The sequence below is a fragment of the Ammodytes marinus genome (assembly GCF_949987685.1).
Source record: "Ammodytes marinus genome assembly, chromosome: 4".
Classification (NCBI taxonomy): Eukaryota; Metazoa; Chordata; class Actinopteri; order Uranoscopiformes; family Ammodytidae; genus Ammodytes; species Ammodytes marinus.
In genome coordinates this window covers 25,423,646-25,449,912 of record NC_137233.1, presented here as the reverse complement: position 1 = coordinate 25,449,912, position 26,267 = coordinate 25,423,646, and the positions used below count along the sequence as shown (strand labels likewise).

Below are 26,267 nucleotides of genomic sequence, written 5' to 3'. Positions count from 1 at the left end.
GCATATTAGACAATAAGTCCACACAAAACACCCCAAACACCAAGCTGAGACCACATCCCTCTCCAGGAACCCAGAAAAAGTGAGCCCTTTGATACTTTTGTTAAATAATATAACCCAGTTACTTACACGCAGAAGACGTATCTCTTATCCCCAAATCGTGCTCCAAAACCAGTGCAGTACTATTTAAAACAAACCAAGGGTGGTCTCCATCATCGCAGCCAACAGCCCCCCATGCAGCCCTAGTCCCAAGGCCGCCACCAAAAACATATATACTTACGCCTACTTTCATACATGCTCCTGGATTGGGCCCAGATCTTAAAGGGGTCTGGCTTCCTCTGGATGGTCCCGTCTGCTGCTGGGGAGTCCTGCTGGGGAGGCAGGCCAGGCAGGGGCTGGGAAGGGGGCGGGGGGGGCGATGCTCTCGCTGAGGGGGGGCGCCAGGGACGGGTGAACGGGAGAGTCCGTATGGGCGCTCCGGTGGCTGGACACGCTATGCTGGGAGCTGTTCTGACTGTCCTTTCTTGACAATTGCTGTTGGAGAGGGAGCAGATTTGACTATTAAAAGTCTACTGTATCAGTGCACAGGTGAGGATGGAGGTAGGTGGAGAAAAACATATAAGGTTATTGCATGTTCACCCTCAAGAGGGATGGAGGTTGGGCTTTGGGAAAGGAGGAAGAGTGGCATGAAGATTTGAATGCATTGGATAACAATTTTGGATAAGCTTCTCCTTGGGCTGAGAGGAAGCAGAATTGAAGAGGGTATAATGTCAACCATTGTTGTTTAGCTACCTTATTCAACATGAAGAATAATCCATCTGTTTTATTCAGAAGATTATTTTAGCATACAAAGAAGGGGGGAAAAAGACCACACTTGTTTCTCATGATTAAGTCATTCAGCTGTGGGAGAAAACAAAAACTGTAGTTCATCTTAAAAGGGTACATTGCCTATTCCTTTTGTTTAACAGAGTTGAATGTATTAATGAAGGAGCTGCAGCCCCTGATGCATAGAGAGAGAAATTCACGGCGAATAAAGCCTTCGTGGGATTCTTGATTTTGCTGGTGAAGCCAGAAATGTAAAACTTGTACATTTCCAGTGGCCCCTCAATAACACGGGCACTTAAGCACCTACTCAAGATGCTTAAGCAGGGTTACAAAAACGTACAGTCTTGAACTCAGATACCACCACACTGCGAGTAAAATTTAAAAAAAAAACTTTCCATACGAGCCTGTCACGATATACTTTTTTAAAGCCCCATCATTACTGCGCTGATTTAAAAAAGAAAAACCGTGAAGGGGAAAGGGTTGCTGAAAGTGCGTGTGATAAAGATAAAAAGGGAAGATATTTTAAGACAGTCAGAGAGAATGACGGCAGTTCTGTCTCTTCACATCACGTGACCTCCCAGTACGTTGGATGTGACGGACCAAAAATACACCAGGATGTGGGCGGAGGCGAGCAACTTATCTGTTCTCTCAAATATCAAAGTGCTTGGCCTTCAACGTGCAGGCAGCTCTGTCTTCAATAAATTCCAACTCATTACGCCGTGACTCGGGCCTCCTACACCTCTGCAATTCATGTTTATATTCATCAACCTTGTCAGACATTAAAGAGCTTCGACAAATATGAAGTCAGAGCTGTGTGGATCCAGCAGCTAGGAATGCTTACTCTACCGATGTTACCTCACTGGGTTGTGTGGTGAAGTGAAAATCAATGGATGCATAGATTTACTCACAAACGCAGGACATGTTTGGCGCTAAAGTCAGAACTCGGGTCTGATGGCTTCCCCCTGGAAGCAAAAGGACTATTTTTTTTGGTCACTTTCAGCCCATCAAAGAAAATGGCGCCTCCATTAGCCAACATTCTCTTCTTTTGGTTCTCTCAGTTTGATGCAGACAAAATCCCAAACCCTATTCCCATCCAGATGAAAACGAATCTCTTGTTCTTGATGGATCTATTAGCTCTGACCTTCCGCATTCATTGGGCTGTCCCTCTGTGCTCAGAGATCGCTCTATTACATTGGTTACTCCTGCTCCAATAACTTATTAAGGAGACAGCAGACGGGTAAGGAGGGGGGAGGAGGGGCTGGAGCAATGAAAACAAATCCTCGCCGATTGTTGAGATTCAGCTCAGTCCTGCTGCTTTGCCATCAGCAACAGTCATCACATAAACAGCCTATTACAAGAACACATTACGTTGAAACATCACTCTCTAACACTATTATCATTCCCAACGTATCACCACTATTAACTGCTATAGGAATGCTATACCATCACCATTCAACACATTATATCATATCCAGCACCAGTTTCACCACAGCCCACTCCCTTAAACTTTCAACGACATCACATACCGTCCTAGTGTAATCTCTGTACGGAGGAGCCAAATCATAATCATCCTGCAAAAAAAAAGATGTTTCAGTCAGACACAGTCAACACCAGTACAGCTTCTCTCTCTCTCTCCTCCATTAATGTTGCATATATCACAGGATGAGGCAGTCTTCTCCTCAGCTGTGATCATACATTCAACCCTCACACCGCAAGCTAAGCACCCGGCGCGATGCGATCATCACAGTATTAGTAACCCAGCGCACGCTGTGCATCAAAGCCCCTCGTCCCAGAGAGAGGAGGGGGCGCTGATATGAAGCTACAGGGAGCAGCCAACCCTCCCCCTCACAGCCAAGAACCTAATGTCTACAAACAGACCCACAACATCAGAACACCACAGGGACAGTTAGAGAGGAGGTGAGAGAGGGACAGATACACCATATGAATAGAGGACTGAAAAAAGAGTGAAGGGATAGATGAAAAACATTAGGAAAACAACAACTTACCAGTTTTGGGCTCTTCTTTGCAGGTGCCACCCCTGTGAAGCAGAAATTAGAAGAAGAAGAAGAAAAAAGGTTACCAATGCAGTTTAAGTACAACGTCCATGTTCAGATTAAAAAAAGGAGAAAGACTCCACAACACAGACTCCAAAACAGTGTCACAACAGTGCTCATCTAGCCCTCGTCTCCTTCTCCCTTCTCTCCCTCGCTTGGTTCCTTTGCTCGCCTATCCGCGGCTGGCGTTAAGAGGAGGCAGGGGGGGAGTGGGGGTGGGGGAGGCAGCGCCATCTATCTATCTGCATCACTGCCGTGGCCAGCGCTCGCTCGGCTTGACTGGTGGTGCAGCAGAAGAGTGGGGCCAGCCCTGAGGGCGACCCCGGCTACACACAACGCTGGAGCACGCATGTGAATGAGTGTGTGTTTGAGGGTGGGGGGGGGGGGGGAGAGTTAAGACGAAAGGACAGAATCCTGGAGAGCAAAACTATGCCAGAGAATAAAAGAGAGAAGAGCAAGAGAAGGGAATAAAGCGAGCGCTTGCTCTGGAGTTTCCTGGCCGTAGCATTACCCATGGAGAAGGAGTCCAAGATACTGAACATTAAATTATAGGCAACCGTCAGTTCCCCTCTTACTGAGACCATCTTCCTGTGTCCGCTGAGCGCCACGCTCCGCTGTCGAAGGCTCCAGCATCTATAGGCAGTTTGGCCGTGTCCTCCCCGTCTCTCTCTTTCCCGCTGCCTTTTCCTTTTTCTCTCTCTCTCTTTCTTTCTCTCTCTCTCTCACCTCACTGCACACTGCGCTCCCTCCCTTTTCTTACCTCGGCATCATCAACCCTCCCTCCCTCTCTCTCTCCCTCCCTCTCCATCTCTCTTTCTCTTTCTCCATCTCAGTCTCCCTCCCACCCCCACATTGCTGGTAAACATCCACGCAGCTGCACACGCACAGGCAAACGCACACACACAAAACACATGGCTGCTTCGCGCAGCGCTCCGACACTAATGGCAGTGTACTAGGTAGGTGTGAAGGTATGACAGACGGGTTTCTGCGTGGACGAGCGAGTGACCAGAAAATATTATTCTGTCACAGACGAGCACACAAGAGAACGACTGACGGATGACTAAAACGCTAACACAGCCTGGATCTAGCAGGGGGAAATTTGCTCCTTAAGCACATCGCTGCCCTCCCTCCCTCCCTCCCTCTCTCACTCCCTCCCTCGTTCCCTTCCTCCCACCCCCTCTCCCTTGACTCTGCATGAAATAAACAGTTGTATGAACTTATGGAAATGAGAAACAGGGGGAAGGAACACATAGAACAAAGGGAGAATGCAAGACTCAGGGTGTGTATTTACCTTGATAATAATGAAAGAATTCAGTAATGAGTGGATTATGAGCCACACAAATCTCCGGAAGACAATTTGTGTGTGTGTGTGTAACACATGCATGAGGGAGACTAGGCGGTGTCTGATCTAAGAAAATGGGGCACCATTGTGTGTCAATCCTTTAGGGAAACTGAGAGGATAAGATCTTACACACACGCTTGTCTTCTTTATCTCTCAGACATCTGGATTCATTCACAACTGACAGCTCCAACTGTGATGCTGTGTTGCTTCACCAGCTTTTTTTCTTCCCTCCTTCCTCCCTCTCCTCCTTCCCCACATCTATTTCCACTACCCTTTTAACCCCCCCTTTTTTTCAATCAATAGGAATCATTCATTCAGGAGCGTGTAACAACACCCCTGACCCCTCCCCCCTCAGAAATGACACGCGTAAGCAGATGCACACTGTCAATCCAGATGTATTTTTTTTCTGGGCTAAGTATTGTGTCAGTCGATGTGTCAGGAGGATGGCGTTTGATTATCCTTCATCTATCCACCGCGACTGATCTGCTACTGTATGCTGCTGTCCGTCAAGGTCTCTCGACACATGCTCTCTCTCTCTCTCCACCAGACACGCCCATACACAAAACGGACACACCCGTGTGGACGATAAACTGACTCAGACACAGGGTTGATTCAGGTCTTCCTAATACTCTGTCCTTCTTCGATTTCACCTTGAAAATCAATATCGTTTGCTGTAAAAGCACCATTACTAAATGAGATATAATTAAAGTGAGACCTTTGAGCTAAACAACTGAACAAACAAAAAGGCACCGCTGTGAACGGGTCAACGTAGGCAGTAGCAGTCCTATGGGTGTGTGTGTGTGTGTGTGTGGGGGGGGCACTGTGTGTTTGATGCCGCTAGATCAAAAGGTATTGTACATGTTTGGACCAACCTCCAGTCCTAATTACATACAAGTGGGAGGAAAGGGAGATGTGGGCGAGTGGGTGATCTAGGCTGGCCTGCACCATGGAAAGCTCAGTGAGAGAGCACCCTGGCTAAATCCTCAGCGCCTCAAGCTCTCAAATAATGGAGCAGGACTTTTGTGGGGCCCACAGCTCGTTTTATTCTGCTTACTAAATCTAAAAATGTGTGGCAGCATTGCATTTCTTAACAGTGAATAATAAGAGGACTGTTAACCCCACAGGGCACTAAATGTGCACTATCAGTATGGTTTTTAGGAATTCAGATAAATCAACTGTGTATTATTAATTCCAATGAAGCCAAAGTAAAGTAGGCCTATATTTGTGGATTGCAGCAACACTTTTATTAAGCTTGACAGAATAACAGCTGTCTTGCTTCACTGCCTTAAGGCAACATTTCAGTGAATTTCAGCGAACTCAACTTGTTTTTCACAGTGACAGCCCCACAGCTGGTTAAATTCCAACACATTCAGTGTGTGAAGACAAGGCATGGTGGACTCAAACACAGGAAATAAGGCGTGATAAATATGAAAGCACAGACACTTAGGCACCGGAAAGATGAATGGAGCAGAAACTGCTCTCAAAAGGAGCTGTGCTTTGGATTTAATTGTATTTGGCTGAACTGGGTACAGGTTGACAAGAAGTACTGTACCCTGATAGAACAGATAGGAGGCTGTTGCACCAACCTGGCAGCACAGCACTCACTAATCGGAAGCCATTACTAAGCAGATTATGTTGTCTGTCCACAGTGCCTGTGTGTGTGTGTGTGTGTGTGTGTGTGTGTGTGTGTGTGTGTGTGTGTGTGTGTGTGTGTGTGTGTGGGTAGATCTCGGCTAGGAGTGATGGCTTCCAACATGCAGGTCCATCTGTCACCGTGGCGACAGTGCCCGGTGACCGTGGGGCGCTGACAGACGGTCTCCAAGGAGTGAAATCTCCTACCAGCTGTGTACATCAGTAGCCATGATGTGACAGCCCTGCAGAGTACGGCTTTATTTAGCCTGCTCCATGTGGGTGCATGTCAAATGAAATGTCAGAGCGAGCCATACCAATGTGACTAAATAGACAGCAATGATGATTCTACAAAGAAGAAATGACAGTGTTTCTTGCAAGGAAAGCCATGGTGCTTTATTATCAATAGAACAAAAGGGAATTTATCCTCCTGTCTTGTGGCAGGGGTGAAATCCCCTCCTCCCACAATGCACAGATTCACCCAGAGGAGACCCCAGTGCAGATTATCTGCAGAGCATTGCCATAGAAACAAAGGATGGTGCAATGGTGGAGATTTACAACCCGCTCAATAGCTATGGAGGTGTGAAGACATAGGAGATCGCTGAGGGTTTGGGGGGCGGCTCACCTACTAGTCCCGGTGCAACAAGCAGTGATTTACTGGCACAAGCTTTCCAGCACGCCAAAAACAATGAGTAGAGAGGTGAATGGTGGGCACCTAGCGGGCGGCCCCCTGCTCCCCATCATTGCTTTTCAGGACTGCAATGCTGTTCGTTATGGTGCCATTGGAACGTGAAGTCAGCAGAATTTTTTAATGCGAAGTGGGCAAAAACACGACGCTTCCTGCCCCGTACAGTGAATTGATTTCCTGCTTTGGTCTGCGCAGGAAGCCTTCGCCAACATTTATCTCCTTCTAATGGGTGTGTTCAAGACTGTCCACATTATACAGGGCCTTACAAATGTGTATGCCGGTAACCGAGTTTGTTTATATGGGTTAGGTAAGTTCACATGATTGGGCTTGTGTCTATCGGCGCGTGTCCTCAAAGAACACCGATCGGTGGAGTGCTTTTTGACAGGAGGCATTTACAAGCCGTCGGTTCACTTACCCAACATTATCCCAATAAGAGCTATCTCGTGTGGCACTGATCCACTCTGTGTTTTTACCCTCTTTCAGCCTAACATCCATGGGGGGAAAAAAGATTATGGAAAACACACATTTCAACCTCCTGTCTGTCTTCAAGGGTACACCGTAGATATCTTTCAAATGGCACTTAAGAGTCAATGAGCGGAAACGCAAACAAATGTAAACGAGAGCCAATGCACCGCTCTGTGCTCTAACACTGTGGATGCTTTGTAGACGAATGCTCTTAAGTGTGCTCCGAGGAGTAAAGCAGATAATCGCAGGGGCTCAGACATGTCATTGGGTATTTAGCATCCCATTCATTCAAAGGAGATAAGGGTAAGTAAACTGTGCAGCGGAGTGGGGTTCGTCAAATGCATTGACATTTTGCAAAATAGTTTTAACACCTCTCGTCTGTGTTATAGTTCCTCAATCCGCCATTTGTCCGTCCTCTGGCTATATACGTGGGAGGAGAGAAAAAAAAAAGGTCCATCTCGGATTGTGAGGGGGAGTAGGACAGCCAGGCCAGAATGCCCCAGCAGCAGCGACTAATACGTCACCAATGATTGATGGGTCATGAAGTGTGTGTGTGTGTGTGTGTGTGTGTGTGTGTGTGTGTGTGTGTGTGTGTGTGTGTGTGTGTGTGTGTGTGTGTGTAGCAGAGCATCATGGGTGTTTCTGCGCCGCTATTTCATCATCTCTCTGAGCCTCTGACATATTTCCATCCACCTTTCTCCCCTCTCTCTCCATCCACTGCAGCTCTCTTTCCATTCCATTTCCTGTAAATGGCTACAAGCAGTTGATGCAGCCAAAGCATCGAATTACCTTGCGTTCATTGCAGCACCTGCCAGGCCTTACAAACAGGTAAAGAAAAAAAAAACACGAATGCAACTCAAGATAAATGGGCTTCCTTTTTTCTCTATGGCTGACTAATGAAATGAGCTGCCAGGGCTATTGATGGCTGTGTTTCACAAATTGTACCCAAACAAAACTCCATTTACAAGAAAAGGGCTGTACAGCAGGTGTAAGGGTCCCTACTGGCCCTATATCATTTAATACCTTTCTAAAAAGGGAACAGCGGAGAGAAAATTAGCCTGAGCTACCGCAAGAAATCAGGGGCCAGAATGTCTTACGTCAGCACATTCGGGCGAGGGCAGGAGAAGACAGACAGGGGGAAAATGAGAACATTAGAGAGGTGTAATTAGACAAATGAAAGAACAATGTATCACAAAACACAGGCCTGATTGAAGTCATAAATCAGGGCCCGCGTGCTTATAGGCAGTTCATTTAAGTTTAAGTCATTTACAGTGTCTGTTTAAACCTCGGTGTCTTGTTAACTCATGAAACAACTGTGAAAGTCTCATAACCTGACCCTCTGACACTCCTTCCTCTGTATGTATTAACTGGACCAAAAAGGGGTCAGAAAAGATCAGCATGGCTAATACAGCGTGCCCAGGAAGAGAAGATGAAAATCTCACACCCAGATCTATGAATCACACTTTCTCAGCCACTTACATTCAGCACCCTGCAGCTGGTGCGGAAGGAAAACACACGGTCACACAAGCTGACTTGCGCACATGCTCGCATACTGTGAGAAAAGACAGTGGGAGGGAGGTATCGAGGGGGAGGGGAGGGCACACTGTTGCGCACAGCAGCCTTAACAAGTGTGTATCTCTTGGTGCACTGGGTCCTCGGGGGTGGACTCCTATCAGTATGTGGGCGAGCTGGTGTGAATCTACATACTGGCAGAGGGGGGGATAGAAAGAGAAAAGGAGGGGGGAAGGGTTGGAGGAGGGGTGGATCTCTCCACCAATTAAGACTGTACCGGGGTCTTTCTGCCTGGACCGCTATAATTGGAGGCACAGCTGTTCAGCCTCTTAGACCGACACGGAATGGGTGTGTAGGGGTGTGTGTGTGTGTGTGTGTGTACATGCACAGGCGGTGTTTGCTCAAGAAAGAAGAGATTCTCGATGGATTGATGGAGAGTGAGTGTAAAAGGGAGCACAGGAGATAAAAAGATATACGTGTGTGATAAGCAAAGCTGACATCAGGACCCCAATTAGAGGCGAGCGTGCCTTTGCTGATACTGGTGGAGCGAGCAGCAGTAAGAGAGCTGGGAAGAGAGGAAGAGCCGGAGAGTAATTAAGGTGCTGTGTCTTAAGCTCTCATGAGTGAGACCGTGTGTTGTGGTGGCTAGCTGTCGGACAACACGCACGACACGTGAATGATGCAGTGTGAGAAGGGGATGGATGGACACGTCAAAAATATTCGAGGTAAACAGATCATTCAACATGGGGAAATCTAAAGGATAGGATGTGGGCGGAGGAAATACACAGCAGTCCATAAAGCCTCCATGGATCAGTCTATTTCCTTTGACCATAGTATTCATCCAAAAAAGAAACTAGCTTCTTCTAGTTTTTATAGGCTAGCTATATTATATTTTTTGGGCATCAGATCTACACAATAGAGTGCTGCTAAAACAATTACTAGATTAATCAATTAGTCCAGATGTCCATCCCCCAAAATGTCAACTATTTTGATAATTGAATAATGGATTAAGTCATTTATCAATCAGAAATACTAAACATTTTCTGGGTTTAGCTTCTCCAGTGTGCAATTCATTTCAATTTGCATTCATTGGGAGAGTGAAGACCTTTGGGGATTGGGTAAAAGAGTGTTGGTTGGATAAAAATAAATCATTTGAAGATGTAATCATTCACTTTGGGAGATTGTGATGGGCATTTCAACTTTTTTTTTTTATTTGTTTATTTAAGAGACAAAACGATTTAATCAACTGACAGAAAAGAAGTAGGATTAACATACAAAGCCTTTTGTTTGTTTTGAGAAGGAGCCCAATTAATTTTGTTTCAACACAAGGATCTGTACAATAATTTTGCCAAAATAATAAAAAAAATAGTTTTACATTGGCAAAAGTATTTAGTAGTGTACACTTTTCTCATCAAAGAACAAGTACAAAAAAAAGTATAACCTGACCAAAAATTTAGATATGACAGCTTTTGATATTTTGTGTGTTTGTTTCAAATTTTGGAGGGTACCAAAACAAGCAATGCCCAGTCCTAGGGGGATGTAGGGGAGAATTACAAAAATCAGTTGTCACACTGCACTAGTCCAATTTGTACTTTGGCTCAATAATTACTGGCAGTGATGTAGGAGACATTAGTCTCTTCCATCAGAAAGGTTCTTCATAAAACAGAAGCCAGGAAGAAGTGAGTAGACTTTTGCTCTATTATTAATCTCCATGAAGTAGCAGACCCTGTTAAAATACACTTTGAATAAAACTTGCTGTCATATTTGTTTACTGGGTTTTTACATTTCTCTGCTGACTGGCCTATTTCGTACTTAACCATGAATTAATAAAACCAACCCTAAAAAGGCATTTAGTAATTCTGGCTCAATTAAAAAGCTCCATGGTCATTATCATCATCATCGTGTACCGTTGTCTTTTAGCTCAGTGGCATTCCTTCTATCACAGTCATACCTGTCTGCCTGTGGCTATCAAAGCCGGGCGCTGTGTTTACATAAGCCCAGCTAAACTGCCTTCTGTCTTATTGACAGCCCATTAAGCCCCTGCCTATGATGAGGCTGGATCGCTTCATGAGCTTGTGTACACTAGCACGTTGAAGAAATGCTACTTATTAGCAAATGCCTGTGAGTGGGAGGAACTGTTTGGTTTGTGTGTGTTTGGAGTGTGTGGGTGTGTGTCAAGAAGCCAGACAAAGAGAGCGTATGACAACGTGGAGAAATACACACAGATACGAATTGAGACAGAGTCACACAAGTATATAAAAAGAGGACAGAAAGAAAGACGGGAACACAAGACTACAATGCTACTTAGCTGCCTTTAGCCGCCATTCATCTGACCAATTTCCCTTGACAGTTCTGAGCACTTAACCCTACAGCGGAGATAAACTGTGCATGTGCTCACACACACATAAAAACCTTTTAGTTGCTTGAATTAATATGCCCCAAAGCAAGCTATGGACAGTCTGACAAAGAAAATAGTCCAATTACTTGGAACACACAGCGTGTTTCAAGCTCTGGAGGTCTGCAAGTCTTAGAGGGATTGGAGTGAAACATTTCAAAATTCAATCATTTCAGTTTTATTCTCCATTCACAGTTGCTTTGTCTCCATTTAGTGCTGCTGTGCGACAGGGGTTTGCAATCAGAAGCCATGACACAAGCTGAACAGCAGCATTCACATGCTGGTGCACTGACCTTGACCAACAAACACTTTAAATGTACAGGATGTTAACGATAAAGGAAGTTGAGCTTATAAAGCCAAACATCCTGGTGGGTGGATAAAAGGCATGGCAGCGCAATTGGTGGCATCTTTAAAGCGACTAGCTTTGACATGGGAGGACACAAAAACCAACTAACACAGCAGGTCACATCTCTGAATCAAACATACCTTCATCCTTCTTTTCATAGTTCCTCCATAATGATCGTTTTTACTTTGCCTCATTTCTATTTCAGCTATAATGTTCTGACTGTCTGCTATGCATTGTAAACACATCACTCTCTTCCTACTTCTTCTTTAGCCATGTCCTCAAATGTTATTTCAACTTTCTCTTCACCTCCATTTTTACTTCCATACCATAATAATCCATTCTATTTTGCCTTCTTTGCAATCTGTATTATGCTTCCATTGCATGAATACATAAAAGAAAGTATGCGTGTCAATAAAAGAGCCCTCTCTGTGAGCTGGAACAGCCTGTGAGGCGAAGCCTTTTATTTTTTGTCAACAGCATCAGGTAGATTCATGGGAACGGTTTGTTGTGTTTCAAAGTACTTCAACATATGGACACATAAATCAAGAGAATTCGAAACCATACTGTAGTTCCTCCATTTTCTTCATATCCATCTGCTCTTATCAGGTACAATACAAAATGACAAATGTCACTGCGACAACAACACATAGAGAGGAATATTCCTTGACTCACCTCTCTGCACCAGCATGGTGACCTCGCTGCCTTTGGGACACTTGCTGAGCATGTCCACCACCTGGTTGTGAGACATGCTCTGTACGTTCCTCTTGTTGACCTCCACGATGATGTCACCCTCCTTGAGGCCACGGCAGCGCGGGTAGTCCACGATCTGCTTCACCCTCTGCCCTCCGCCTCCGGGACTGTCTGCTATGGTGAAGCCGAAGCCCTTGTCTCCCTTCTCCATGTGTACGGTGATGAGCTCTGGTTGTGTGGCTATGGAGGAGGCCAGGGTGACCGAGTCGTTGGGGTAGCCATGCTGTGAGGAGGTATCTGAGGCATGCTCCCCAGAGGGGCTGTGGGAGCGGGGCAGGCCGTTGAGGGGCGCGCCCCCGTTGATGGAGCCGTTGTTGTTGTGGTGGCTGCCGCGGCTGGAGGGCGATTCGTAGCTGGGCAGCTCCTGGCCGTTGACGATGATGGGCTCTTTGTTCTCCGTGATGGCCACCGAGGTCACCAGGCTGGTGTTGGGGTCGTCGGGGTCAAAGGGAAGCGGGTAGCCACGGCACAGCTCCAGGTTGACCATGGAGCCAATGGGGATGGACTGGAAGATCTTCACCACTTGTGCATGGGTGTAGCCTAGCACACACGTGTCGTTGACGCTCACAATCACGTCACCTTAAGAGGTGGAGAAGTTAGTTTGATGTTGTAAGGAATGTGTTAGTCAAAGTTTCTTTGCAGAATGCATACAAACAACCAGCATCCAGAAAAACAAACTAGCGTAATATTTAAAAGCAGTATTATTCTTTCCACCAACCTGTCTCCATTTTGCCATCGAGGGCAGCAGGTCCATCTAGGACTAAGCTCTTGATCTGCAGGAACTCGTCCGGCTCGTCTCCTCCCACCACGGTGAAACCAAAGCCTCGACGACTCTTCTTCAGCTTAGTGTTGATGAAAGTCCCACTGAGCTCGGACCGGTTCCGAGTGAAGAAAGGCTTCCCTCCTGAACACACAAATACAGATCATTCAGGTCTCATACACTAATGTAACAACACAAATTGAATTAAACACCTTTGAGTCCCGTTTGCATGTCCCCAAAGAAAGCTATCCTCAACCTGGTAACGAACTGGGTACAATGCTTTCACTCATCCGCATGAATAGGCCGCTCCTTAAAAACATCAACACTAATCATTAATCTAATCATGCAACTAACCTTTAATTTTAGAGCTCTTAGCAACCAAGTTATATCAGTTTAATGGCTACTGGCCACTGGCCATGGTTTGGTGATCAGCTAGTGGGTGTGTTCTGGGCCAATGACTACATGAATCAAAACAGCCTGGTTATAATAAATAGAATAAATGGGTTAAAAGGGAATTGGAAATACAAGCACGGTTGCATGTGGACGAAAATAAGGGTAACCCCCTGTGTGTAGTAGAATCCAAAACAATTCCAAACCACCCTCCTGAGGCCACCTCCATTTTAGGCACCAGACATCTTTATTGACAAACTAGTGCCATGATTCTGGTATTAGAGGTGGGTGTAGTCTAGAGAGTACTATAGGTTGCAACTACATGGCAACAGTAGGTATGGTTAGAGCTGTAAATGATGCTTATACAGGATCGTATATTAAGTAACTGCTCAGATACTGCAATATAATAACCAATAACTCCCTTTTCTTTTTAAGCTTACTCTACCTCATTATCTGGTATTAGGGATACAACAAAGAAACAATGAACAATACTTAAATACAGGGACATTCAGAGCTCTATTCATCTATTAGTATATGTACTGTAAGCCAATTCCCACACATGAGGGAGAGAAGTTGACAAAGGTGCATGAAAAGAAGGAAAGAGTATGGGGAGAAGTGTACATTAAGAACAAGGGGACCACATGGGCATGTGTGCTTAGTGACCTGCACTACCACATTAGGTTATGCTACAGCTTATGCATTCAATGAAAAATGCATTACCCTTGGAGTCAGTTGGTGTCCTTGTGTTTCTGGGGGTTTGCAGAGTGTGCGTGTGTGTGTGTGTGTGTGCGTGAGCATGCGTGCACGTGAGCGCGCGCGAGAGAGAGAGTCTGCAGTGTCTTTTAATAGCATTGGTTTACAGTATAGATGTAACAAAACCATGAACATATATGGCGGCTTTATAGCCACAAGAGATCCAGATGTAAGAACAGACCAGGGAGCAGAATAAACATGAAAGTGGGGAGTTGGATAAAGAGATTTTTCTTCCTCTCTAGAGGAATGTGGAGGCCTATGACAGTACAATATAGCCAAGTAAGAGAGAGAGAGAGAGAGAGACAGAGAGAGAGAAAGACGGAGTGATGGACAGGGCCAGCAATTGAACCGAAGCAGAGAGTGGCAGGAGACAAGAGAAAAGCCAGCCAGATTGCCAACGTGGGCCATAAAATAAAGCGAATCGATTTGGGGGAAGCGGTAAAGACGGCCAGCAGAGCAGCGCAGGAGACTAAGAGGGAGAGACAGGGCGAGGCAGTTAATTCTCTGCTATGGCTGTGCTAATTAGACAGGCTGCTAGTGGGAGGCTGATATAAACAGAGCTGGCAACCGGGAGAAGGGAAACACACAGTAACCGCTAGACACACTGTGTCTGTAGGTGTGTGTATCGCTTAATGATGGGTGAAATCGGGCCATTATTTGATCCTGAAAGTGGTTACAACATAACAGAGGTTCCGTGAGAAGCCAACATGTGGCCAACAGGAAGGGGGCGCGTGTATTCAATAAAAACGTACTTGGCACAGTCATATTCAGTTTGTCTTGGGAGAAAATATAAACACTGCCTCCAGCGCTCTCTTGGAAGAATGTAGTCTACTGTAAATACCAGATGAGTTGAATTTAATATGACTTATTAAGGATATATGTTGAAACTGTATAGTTTATAGTGCAGCTTTATAATGTCAAGACATATTTGGTGCTCCATCATGAAAACTCAAACAGGGCCCGAGGCTCCCATTCAAGAAAACAAAGCACACTATAAAAGCTAGATTTGGTTAAACTCATAAAAATGTGCTCCTTTATAACACAGAACGGTAATGAGTAACCCTGTTTCTATGAAGTGTCGGACTGGATTTCTATAGATGGGGAGCTTACGTTTTTGTCCCATTGCGTTGGGCATTGGTGGTCCTGTCTGAGGGTCCCTGTAGGTCTCCTGGTGGTGGGCAGCATAACTGGCCAGCGGGGCCCCTGCCAAGGCCGAGCCCTCAATCCATTCTGAAACAGGCAAGAGGCACATGTTCTCTAGATGGGGTCTAAACAGGTGCACAGCTGCCCTACACCAAGGGCCAAGGGCTATGGGACAACATAGCCTACTGTGCTGTGTGTTTAAGGAATTAGCCATTCCGCTTTCTGTGAACATTCTGTGAGGAATTTGATGATACATGTCCTGGTATGGTGTCGTGTCTGCCTGTTATTCAGTTTCACAATCCCCGCAGAGAAACAAGTGAATGTTATTGGTTCATAAACTCTGTCTGCCAAATTACAGTTTTGCATCTTTCTACTGAGCAACAGTTACATAACTCGTAAACTCAGGTTAAGTTAAGTTCAGACAAACTTTAAACACGGTTTCACGTCCCCTTTTTGAATACAAATGGAGGTGTGTGGAAAATACAGCGAGCCACTTCTTCACAATGGTTACCGTCTTTGATTAATCACATTGTTAAGGTATCGGAGCACTGACCATACTACAACCTTCATTAATATTCTAAAACAGTGGGACACAATCAATGCAGAAGGGGATAGAAACTGGGTAAAATCTAGGCTTGAAGGTTTTTTTTTTTGTAAAGAGAGATTGAGCTTTCAGACAGGGGAAAAGACAGCAGGCCATGGAGTGGCTACGAACAATTTTTGTCAAATGAGCAGAAGGTGGAGTACCATATGGTGAGTTCCCATGTGGGACGGCCTGCATTTGCAATTAATCTTCCTGCGGCGTGTCCTGTGAATGCATGAAGTTTAAGACGGGAAGCAGAGGGCAAACTAGGGTTTCTAAAGGGTTTAGTTTTGGCAGCCGTGCAAGATACATCATCACTGTTAGCACGTTTTTAAGTGAGACAAATTAGAGAAGAGACTGTATCAAGCAGGCAGATCATTGTCAGTGGAAGCCAGACTTACCTGCATTTGCCTACGAAAAGAACTTTAAAGTTATTTCCACAAAAAGGGTATCCGAAAGCGACAGAGAAAACAGAAACTAACTTCCAAAATGGGCTGTGCGGTACAGCCGCAAATAATAGTTATGCCTTTATGGGAAGGGCACTTAGCAAATCATAAGGCAGTAGCAGCAACATCAGGTACAGTAGCAATTAGTGCTTTAAAAGACACAATCTCACACACGCGTACAGAGGCATTAGGCAGGCAACTCAGTCACACACATGGATAGAAAGGAAGGAAATGACGCCCTTGGTGGGGGCTCATGAACGAACCTCGGATGTAGCGCTCACCTTCAGGTGGCTGCTGGCTTTGGGGCTGAGGCTGCTGCTCCAGCTGCCTGCGCCTCTTAGCCTCCAACATTGGATTCTCATACTGGGTCTTCCTGTTGATATGACTGTGGGGACGGTGGTTGAAGGAGGGATGAGTGGATGGAGGGATGAGTGGATGGAGGTTAAGGAGGAAAAAGTGAAGAACGGCAGGATGGGTGATAGGAATAGAGAGGAATAGGAAATAGAAAAACAGGATATAGGAAAAGAAGTAAATATCAGCAGGAAAGTGGAGCGCAGTGGGGAAGGGAGAACAGGCACAGAGGAGAGGATAAGGTAATAGAAGAGAGAGAGAGAGAGAGAGAGAGAGGAAGGGAGGGAAGACATGGCGATAAGCTTTGATTAATACACTGTGGCACCAGACACGTTCCTCCACACAGGAAGCCCTTCTCTGAGACATTCGTGACACAATCACGCCCACAAATCACATCGAATGAATCAACATTTCACATGATGGTTCAATCCACGGGAAACAGCCAAACATCTTTCACCATCACCATCACCACACCGACCCCCCGCGGAGGTCTCCTGCTAAAAACTACCGACATGGAGAAATTGCACCTGAAAGCATCACATTGTACAACACATGAAGGAAACGGCCGGTGAATAACGTCTCTTTTCAAAAAATATATATTGCAGAGACAAAGAGTATAACAAAAATTGAAATGCCACACAGCCTTGAGCCCCCAGGTGCTGCTTTGAACATCAAAAAAACTGCATTAAACATATTCATATTAATGCTGAGCCCAGGGGCTCCACAGATGATGAGATGCAAGCACACACACACACACACACACACACACACACACACACACACACACACACACACACACACACACACACACACACACACACACACACACACACACACACACACACACACACACACACACACACACACACACACACACACACACGCTTCATGTTTTCCCAAGTCATAATGACACAAACAAAAATGGCCTACATTTTCCGGTACACAAAAGACCAAAATAGCTTTAGAGATATCTGGCCTTTACAGAAGAATTTAATGGACATTAAAGCTGCTACTATTTACAGTAAGACAAATATTTTCTATTAATGTACAAGAAGCAAAATACGAGGTCATTCTTTTACATGCAAGCTGCCTGCAGCGTGTGCATAAATGTGCATTCGGGTTTCCTTGTGTGGTTTCTGTACATACTGTACTTTTTACTTACTCAACATAGTAGACCCCATACACTGGATCGTCTATTTTCTCCCATCCTTGTGGAAGTTCTAAAGAAAAGAAAAAAATAGGGACAAAATAGCAGAGTGAGTCAGAGAAAGCCAGGAAAACTTACTTTACTGGGGGCCATGTATTGACCCATTAGAGACAAGGCCAGTAGAGACCTTTTGCCTAGACTTTCCTGTGTGTGTGCCTGTCAGTCAGTCCCCAGGGCCACAGTGACTCAACAGCTTCACAGGCTGTCCCCCTCCTGTCCCCTCACACAGGGCTGACATTTTCACAAATAAGATAAGAACAGAGCAAGACCCCTTTGGGCAGAGATGGATGGAGGGATGAAAGGAGGTGTTGGAATGGGGTGGTGAAGGGGTCAGAGAGAGGGAAGGAAGCTGGGAAGAGCTACACAAAGAGGAATAGACAGGCGGTAAGAAGGAGGGGAACGAGGAAGGAATGATGGAGGAATAATCCAGGATTTGAAAACATTGTTCAAACACAATCCTGGATTTTAAAGGTAGTAAAAGCTATTCTAGAGAATTCCTTTTCTGTAAATATTTCTTCAAAAACTGCTACCTGTCCATACCGTGTGCGCTGTGTAGTTTACATACCCTTTGTTTGCATACCTGTTAACAGAGTCTAGGCTGTGTATAAACAAAAATCAGTGCGCACACACAGTACAGAAAGGTAACAGATCTTAAAGGCCTACTTCACCGGTTGGAATATGAAGGTGTATTGAACTCGGAGATCCTATGAAGTATAAATGTGCAAAAAAAAATCGAAATCGGATCATCCTAGCCTGAGAATTATTATATTATATTTATACTTCATAGGATCTCCGAGTTCAATACACCTTCATATTCCAACCGGTGAAGTAGGCCTTTAAAGAGATATTCACTGATTTTGACAAAAAGGGATTTTGACAACAAGCATTCTCCAGAATCGCTGACCCCATCGCTGACCGAAGACGGGCAGGGAAAAGGGAGAAAATTAAAAATAGAGAAAATGATTGTGTTGCAGAACAGAAAAAAATATCGCTCTTTGCCATTTATTTTCCACAAAACAATGATAAAACACCAAAGCACGAGACAAAGCAGCACATTTTCTAATCAATTGAATAGCTGTACCCGTGAACAGAAACTTGTCCTTGGCTCAACACAACGGTAGTGTGGCTGTGGGCTCTCTGCTAATGTTTGTGTCCTTCCATTGCAGTCACCCTGTTTGTGTGTGAATTTACTGCAGACCTGACTTCACCTGTGCCAGCTCCCACTTAGTGACTCAGACTGAAAACCTACTTCTTATCAAGGAGGTGACATTGAACACGGCTGCTTACTCACAGTGACACTTTTACAGACTGACTTCTGTAAAGTGAAATACATAGTAATCAACCATGATTAGGAAAAAGGAGTAAGATTGGGCCCTCTTCAACTGTGTGTAATTGTGCTCTACAGTGTTCTATAGTGTCTGCCAGAAAGAGTGACGCCATTGTCTCCAACCGAGCCATCTGATTCAGTTATATGTTGTAATTCCAGTGGCACATTTTATTGGCAGGTCTCCCTCAAATAGTGTCTCCCAATTGGCTACAAACACAGATTTTCCTATAGTGCTCTGCTGTGAAATATCAGTTTTACATACTGTTACCCTCAGCCAATTAGGCCTTGCCCTGTGTGCAAGTACATGGTAATTACAACCATCCGACTTGGAGAGCCTCTCCCTGCCTTCTAATGATGAGGGCCATTAGTCGGAGTGGAGTCAACGGCAGATGGGAATATTTAACTTGCCTATGCATGACACACACCACTACAGATTACAGTTAGTTTAAACAGGTAGCCATGACTTGACAGCACCAGCGGTAACAAATCTACTATTCTATATTTTCCTACACATGCTGAATGCAGCTCATACAAAAAGCGCAGCCGCTTAACGGGAAATGCAAAGTTACAGTGGTGGTGTTGCCGCACAGGGTGAGCCCACCAAGCAGGCATGGTGAATTATAATTCAGATATTTTGAACTGGAACGTTTAATGGAATGCGGTCCCGCCTCGCCTTGCGCAAAGATTTTAATCACTGACTTGATTTCACACTGCAATAGTTCCGCTCCTGAAGGAGCACCTGTGTGCTGCGTGTGGGGAGTGTGTGCGTGCGTGTGTGTGTGTGTGTGTGTGTGTGTGTGTGTGTGTGTGTGTGTGTGTGTGTGTGTGTGTGTGTGTGGGTATGTGTGTGTGGAGACAAAGTTAAGTGCTGCAACCATCTTAACAATATGGTGTACTCAGTATTTCAGTGAGTAGAAATGCAAATAAGAATGACAAAGAGAGAGAAATGTGTCTGTTGTTTTTCACCCTGTGCCCCTCTTCCCACATCCTACCCTTCAGAGCATTTTGTGAATTCAAGGGGAGTCAAGCATGATGAATCACATGTTTAACTGTTTGCATTTCATTCTCATGATACCGTGCTGTGATTGATTTCTCTTGAGAAAGCATGTAAAACGGGCACTGTGTGTGTGCGTGTGTGTGTGTGTGTGTGTGTGTGTGTGTGTGTGTGTGTGTGTGTGTGTGTGTGTGTGTGTGTGTGTGTATGCTGACGGGAATTTCTGCATGTATGTGTGTGTGTGGCTCCCTTATGAAATGCTGGAGTCTGCTCCTCCTCCAGGGACTACAGTTAATTGCTTTTTCTTACCCACCAGTATTGGATGGTGCGGATCGATAACTATCGAACATGTTCATCCAGTGGAGGGCTGTCTGGTGGACAGGGGACTTATCTGGTCTGATGATTATAACATAGCAGCGGTTTAAGATGCTAAACAAAAAGGAGGCTGCTGACAACGCTAAAGCCCCGTGTAAATGGACCACCTTCACAGTGTGTCATCAACTTTCTGTATGTGATGTGCTCTCTTCGTTTGGTTTTTAAATGGGTGTTTGCTGAAAACTGTCACCTGTCGCTACTGCTGCTGGGAAACAAGAGCTATAAAAAGAAGAAGCCAAAATGTGGAGTGATATGTCTCTGCGGGTGACCTCTTTCAGATTACATTTAGTAATTGGACACGATGTTGATATAAGAAATATCGATTGATGCAGCTTTAGTGAATGATGAAAAAGAATCTACTCTATTGCGATGCTTAAATAAGGTTTCGAAATAAGTCCTTGATCCTGGGGCTGCTGAAAACCTTTCCAATCCCATTTTAGAAAACAATAAGTGAAGTTTCATTCACTTGAAGCTTAAAATAAAGCAATTGACCTTCAGTGTTATTCCGGAATTCGACTCAAAAGGCAGGATAGTAATGTGAAACGTGTTTGTTTGTTTGTTTACTCTAATGGTCATTGTTTCAAGGTCATAAAGGGCCACTACAGTCATTGATCAGATATCTAGCTTGATGAAATGACATCAGTTATTCCCCGTGTAGTAGCGGTGCAGGGCACAGTCTCCAGACACCATTTATGTTGCAAGCTGCTGTGTCTGATAGGCTAGTTAGTGTGCTGATGGGCCTCGGGAAACGGCCTGTTGCCGTCTGGCTCAGATAGACACCCATCAGGAAATCATCATTATAACAATCTTCCTGGGATCAAACTCGTCTCTTGTGTATGAAATGACGGTCTACCAATGTTTGAGAGTTTCTGTGTGTGTGTGTGTGTGTGTGTGTGTGTGTGTGTGTGTGTGTGTGTGTGTGTGTGTGTGTGTGTGTGTGTGTGTGTGTGTGTGTGTGTGTGGTTGGCTGGTGGAATGTGGGTAAGTTGACAGTATTGAGGGTGGCCTGGGTAAAGGTCAAATCTCTGTCAGTGGTATAATGGCTCATACGGAGATGATTAGAGTCATCTCTCACCTACTGCAATGTGACTCTGTATGAGACACCGGTGGTGGTGTGCATGTGATTATGTAAATGTGCGTCATCAACTGTGGCGGTTCTGTTATCTTTTGCTTACCAATTTCAAATGTTTTTCAATTTCAGCTGACAGTTTTTGAATTGAATATGAATTGCATTGCATTTTTTGAATTACAGCAGTGTATCAAATGTGTGCAAACCCAAAGGACAATAATGGTCGGACGGGGACTGTAGGGTTGAATATGTGTGTACGTACGTGCAATGCAGGGTTGTGTATAAAGGTTGAGAGAGAGTTTCCTACCTAGATCATTGTCCAGCTCCTCTGTGTGTACCCCTTCTACTTAGCAGGATGGACAGCACAGCAGCACAGGATCGATGTTGACGGGAAAGAGAGAGGGAGGGGGGAGGGCGGGAGAGAGGGGAGAAAAGGTGTGTCAGTCTGGCATCTGGCCACTGGGTGGAGGCAAGAGTCAATCAAAGCCAGGGCCTTTCAGCCTCAGTTGACGAGGCAAGTGTTCCCCCTAATGAATGCATCTTTGTGTGTGGTCCGAGGCAACTTGATTTAACCTACAGTGTCAACTAGTAATGACAACAATTAACACATTTGACCTTTTCAGAAATAATGCACCTTACCAAAAGGAAAATAATCATTGCAAAAAGTTGCATTGCCTCGTGAGAAAAATTGTATAGTTGTAAATATTAGTGTAATCCTGTGTGTCTGTATTCATGCAATTGTAGTTGAAAATGTGTGATAAACATCTATGAGTAGTAGGCAGCATGTCCTCAGTGTAGGTCAGGGAGGACATTGCTTGTTAGAGCTAGCTGATGTGAATGAGTTCATTCCTTAAAGCTCTGGCTAACAGCTGTAAGCATTGCAGAGAGCAGTGCCGCCCCAAGACTCCTCGCTGTTTTCTGTGACCCGACGCTGACACCTAAGGGCTGATGGGGGAATCGCTACTCTTGTACAACCATCCTTCGACTTTCACAATCCCACCGTATAATAAGAATAGAGAAGAATGTATTTGGTGTTTTATCTCGTGGTTTTTGGTCAAATCTGGCAAAATCAAATCTAGACTTAATAGAATCTCAAAGGTCATTTTGCTCAAACATGGACGTACCGTCATCTTCACATTCTTCCAGGGGTTTCTGAGGCTTGTCCAGGCACCGAGGGTCTATCCAGGAGGTTGTCTTTGTATTGTGGCTAAACAGGAAATACACACACGTAAAATGACCTTAAGGTTATAGAAATAATGGTTCCTCACACATCGGGTATGGACTCCAGCTAAAGGAGGATATTTTAAGATATTGACAGAATTCAAAGATCACAGTGCATCTTTTTGAGATGAACATTTGTTGGGTTGTTATGAACAGATGGGCATGATGATGAATTCACTTCAATTCAAATAACACTTCTTAACCCTTTTTTTGTCAAGATTTCATGTTGACTGTTTCGTATACAAACTGAAAATGTGTGCCTCTATTAACAATTTTGTTAAAAAAAAAATCACAGCCCAAATAAGCACACAGAAATATTTTAAGGATTCTCACAAACCGAATTTCAACTTGCGATACTTACAGACACAAGTCATTATCAGACTCCTAATAGATTAACATTGTGTACGGCCTTGAAGTATAGCAGCAGCATGTAAGTGACATGCGGAGCAAATTAACTAAGGTCTTGGTATTGCTCCATTATATCGTTTGTAATGTAAGACTCATGTTTTTTTAATTGTCACTCTCATATTCAGTAGAAATATGCTTGCAACTATAAACTAAATAGTTAATCCAATAAAAGCCTGAAGATATATGCTTTATTTCTTTACTGATTTTGACAATGGGGGTTGAACATTAGAGTTAGAACAAACTGTATACAAATATATGTGCCTATAGATGTAAATAAATGTCTTAAATATCCCCTCTTGGGAGCGATCGGGACACGTGAAGCCTACACAATGACATGACGAGCCTTAGAGTGCCTTACTCTATATAGTAGACCTCTCCGTTCTCGGTGTAGGCCATCTCCCACTGGTCAGGCAGAGGTCCCAGTGGGTCCTCTGGGGGAGGATGGCTCAGGTTAGGGTGTGTCTGCCCTGTGCTCTCCGTGGTGGCCGGTGGCGAGGGGGTCGTCCAGGAGTAGGACGGTTCACTCTGGCTGGGGGCGAAGGGGCGCACCGAGTGAGGAGGCTCGTCTATTTCACTAGAGTCTCCTGGAGGGTTGAAGGGAAACATGTTTTAGTGTTAAGAACATTTTGGTTGAGGGAAAAAAATGAAAAACTTCCACGATCTAAAATGAGCCAATTTGGATGCCAAAAGAGGAGCCTGGATACATGATCAAGAGAAAATGTTAACTAAATATAGCTTTTGCTTCAAATGCTTTAAGAAATACCTCCCTGACTGGGATGAGATTATTTCTTCTAAGTGAAGGAAATTCAATCAGTTTATTTATATAGCACATTTAAGAGAACCTCATTTGACCAAAGTGCAGTAAAGGCCCAAAACACAATACAACAACCAAAATAAGTTACATGAAAAAATAAAATTGCAATAAACAAGAACATAATAACGCGGCCAAATCGGACCATAAAAAAGTGTCAAAATGTACAGCTTAACTTGTATTAAAAGCTAGTGAAAAGAGGTGAGTTTTAAGCACGGTTTTAAAATCACCAATGGCCTGAGCATTTCTTAAATGTAAAGGTAGACTGTTCCACATATTGGGAGCAGCAACGGCAAAAGCTCCGTCACCTTTAAGGAGCATGACAGATTGTGAAGTATGACGAAAACTGTTAAGTGGAAGCTGTCAAAGAATTCTACTTTGCTCTAACTGAATTTCAAGAAGGAAAAAAAAAAGCCCTTTGCTCATGACTTTTCTAGAAATCTTCATCTTACCACTAGAAGCCAGCCCAATTTACCATATCCATTTATCCTGAACCATTTCCTACTGCTATACAAACATTTCCCTTCAGTTAGAGACTGCTGAGTGGGCAGTTCACACCTCACACCATGGTCTCTCCGAAGTGCTATCACCTGGCTTCCTCTTTATTTCACTTTCACACTCACACTTGACTGGCCCCCCCTCACAGCTCACACAATCGCAGACGGCGAATAAACAACTTTTGGTCCCACACCTTCTAAAAACAAAAAAAAAACAACAACACATCACGGAAAACAGATTTATGGCTGAGTCAAGCACCTCGCAATGAATCTACTGACCCACCGACAAGACAAGAGGAGACGTTCAAACAAGAGTGCAGTAGGGATATATGATATATCTCAAATCATCCCTAACAGAGCCACTTTAAAACACAGCATTGAAGTCAGCATCATGATTTTTAAAACATGTTAATTTGAATCAAATAAGATCTCCCTGTACTTCACAAACACACATGACCTACCTCTTACTACTGATGTCAATAAGAATAGCATGAAAAATGGAGGCAGCTCAGATGCCACCCTCTGCTTCTTGCAGCCAGATGGCACTGTTTTACATTCTTGAATGCATGGATACAGGCAGACCCAGAGACCACTTACTCACCAATCAAAGACGCTCTTGTATTCTGCAGCCCCTCACAACACCAAAGTGCTCTCTCGCTCTCTCTCTCTCTCTCCACCTCCTTTGTGTTCTTTCTCCTACTTCTTCATTTTCTGAGCTTATCCTCCTTCACAAAGTACAATCCTCCCTTGCTTCTCTCTCTCTCTCCCTGGCCCTGTCTGTGTCCAATCCTTTCCAGACTTGCCCACTTTACCCTTTCCCAGCCACTCCCTCCTTCGATTTCAATGTCCTGCTACCTTGTCTCCTTTTGCACCCCCTCCCACTTTTTCCATCGACAAGTACAGATTCTCTCTTTTTTCTCTCCTTTCAAATGGACCTGCAGTCCAGTCAGCGGCATTGCAGTCTAAAGTGTTCCCCAAACTAAACAGCTCACAGCATGTTCTCAGTCTACTGTTGGAGACGGCTCTGCAAAGCCACTGGCTGTGTACTCAATGGCTTGGGGGCTGTTTGTTTTAAAGGGTGTCCACACAGCTAGAGGAGAAGCGTGTGAATCATGATCGGGAAGACAGGGAGGTAACATACTGTACAACTACAGTAAGTAGACAACAATAAACCAACAATTAGTGGCATGCAGCCAGTCACACGACAGCTTTTGATTAGTTGCAGGCAAAAATTGTGGCAAGGTGGAAAAACCCTAGCTAGCCAGCCTGTACACACCGTGTTTATCAATGCCAAATGTGGCTGATTTTGGCTGTTTCCTGTTCAAAGAGGCCAGATTTAATTTAGTTTAGAGAATAGTACCAGCCTTGGGGCCTGTTCCGGACGGATATTTAGTATCAAATACATGAAAATTCTGTCTTTATCCATTGGAGATGGCCTGCGGTTAACGCCAGGCTTCAGAATGTGTTTCAAATGTGTGTCTTGAGTGGTCGCTTGTTATTGGATTTCACCTCCCTACTCTGCACATCTGCGCTAAACCAGACAGCTACAGAGAGGACTATGCAGGCTGTTAAGTACCCTGCTTTGAGTACAGACTTCAAAACTCCTGATGGCATAAGCACAAACATACATTATTTGAAGTTGTTTTCATTTGCTCTTGCATAGAGCCATGGTGCATTGCACCTGCATCAAGTTGAGGGATAGATTTAAAAAAGGATAAATATTGAAGTAGCAGAGGCAGAGATGCAGTATGTCTCACTATGTGACTGGACTGATCAACACCCAAAAACAACCCGCCCCTTTTACCTATGCACGCCAACATCTATGCCATAGAGGAAGCGAATCGTCCATGGATCAATTTGTGTAGAAGATCACTAGTGCTAGTTGCATAGATATACAGTGCCTTACAAAAGTATTCATACCCTTTGAAT

The 26,267-nt window shown here is 44.6% G+C and overlaps 1 protein-coding gene across 1 annotated transcript in view; it reads right to left on the bottom strand.

The window, feature by feature from the left end:
* The window catches only part of magi1b (membrane associated guanylate kinase, WW and PDZ domain containing 1b), a 133,747-nt gene that overhangs the window by 15,938 nt on the left and 91,542 nt on the right, over positions 1-26,267 (bottom strand). Inside the window, 12 exon segments of the mRNA XM_080025451.1 lie at positions 278-410; positions 412-531; positions 2,349-2,393; positions 2,829-2,860; positions 11,926-12,582; positions 12,722-12,907; positions 15,017-15,136; positions 16,360-16,463; positions 17,592-17,649; positions 21,709-21,744; positions 22,526-22,608; positions 23,389-23,614. Coding sequence (XP_079881577.1) covers positions 278-410; positions 412-531; positions 2,349-2,393; positions 2,829-2,860; positions 11,926-12,582; positions 12,722-12,907; positions 15,017-15,136; positions 16,360-16,463; positions 17,592-17,649; positions 21,709-21,744; positions 22,526-22,608; positions 23,389-23,614 — 1,800 coding nt within the window.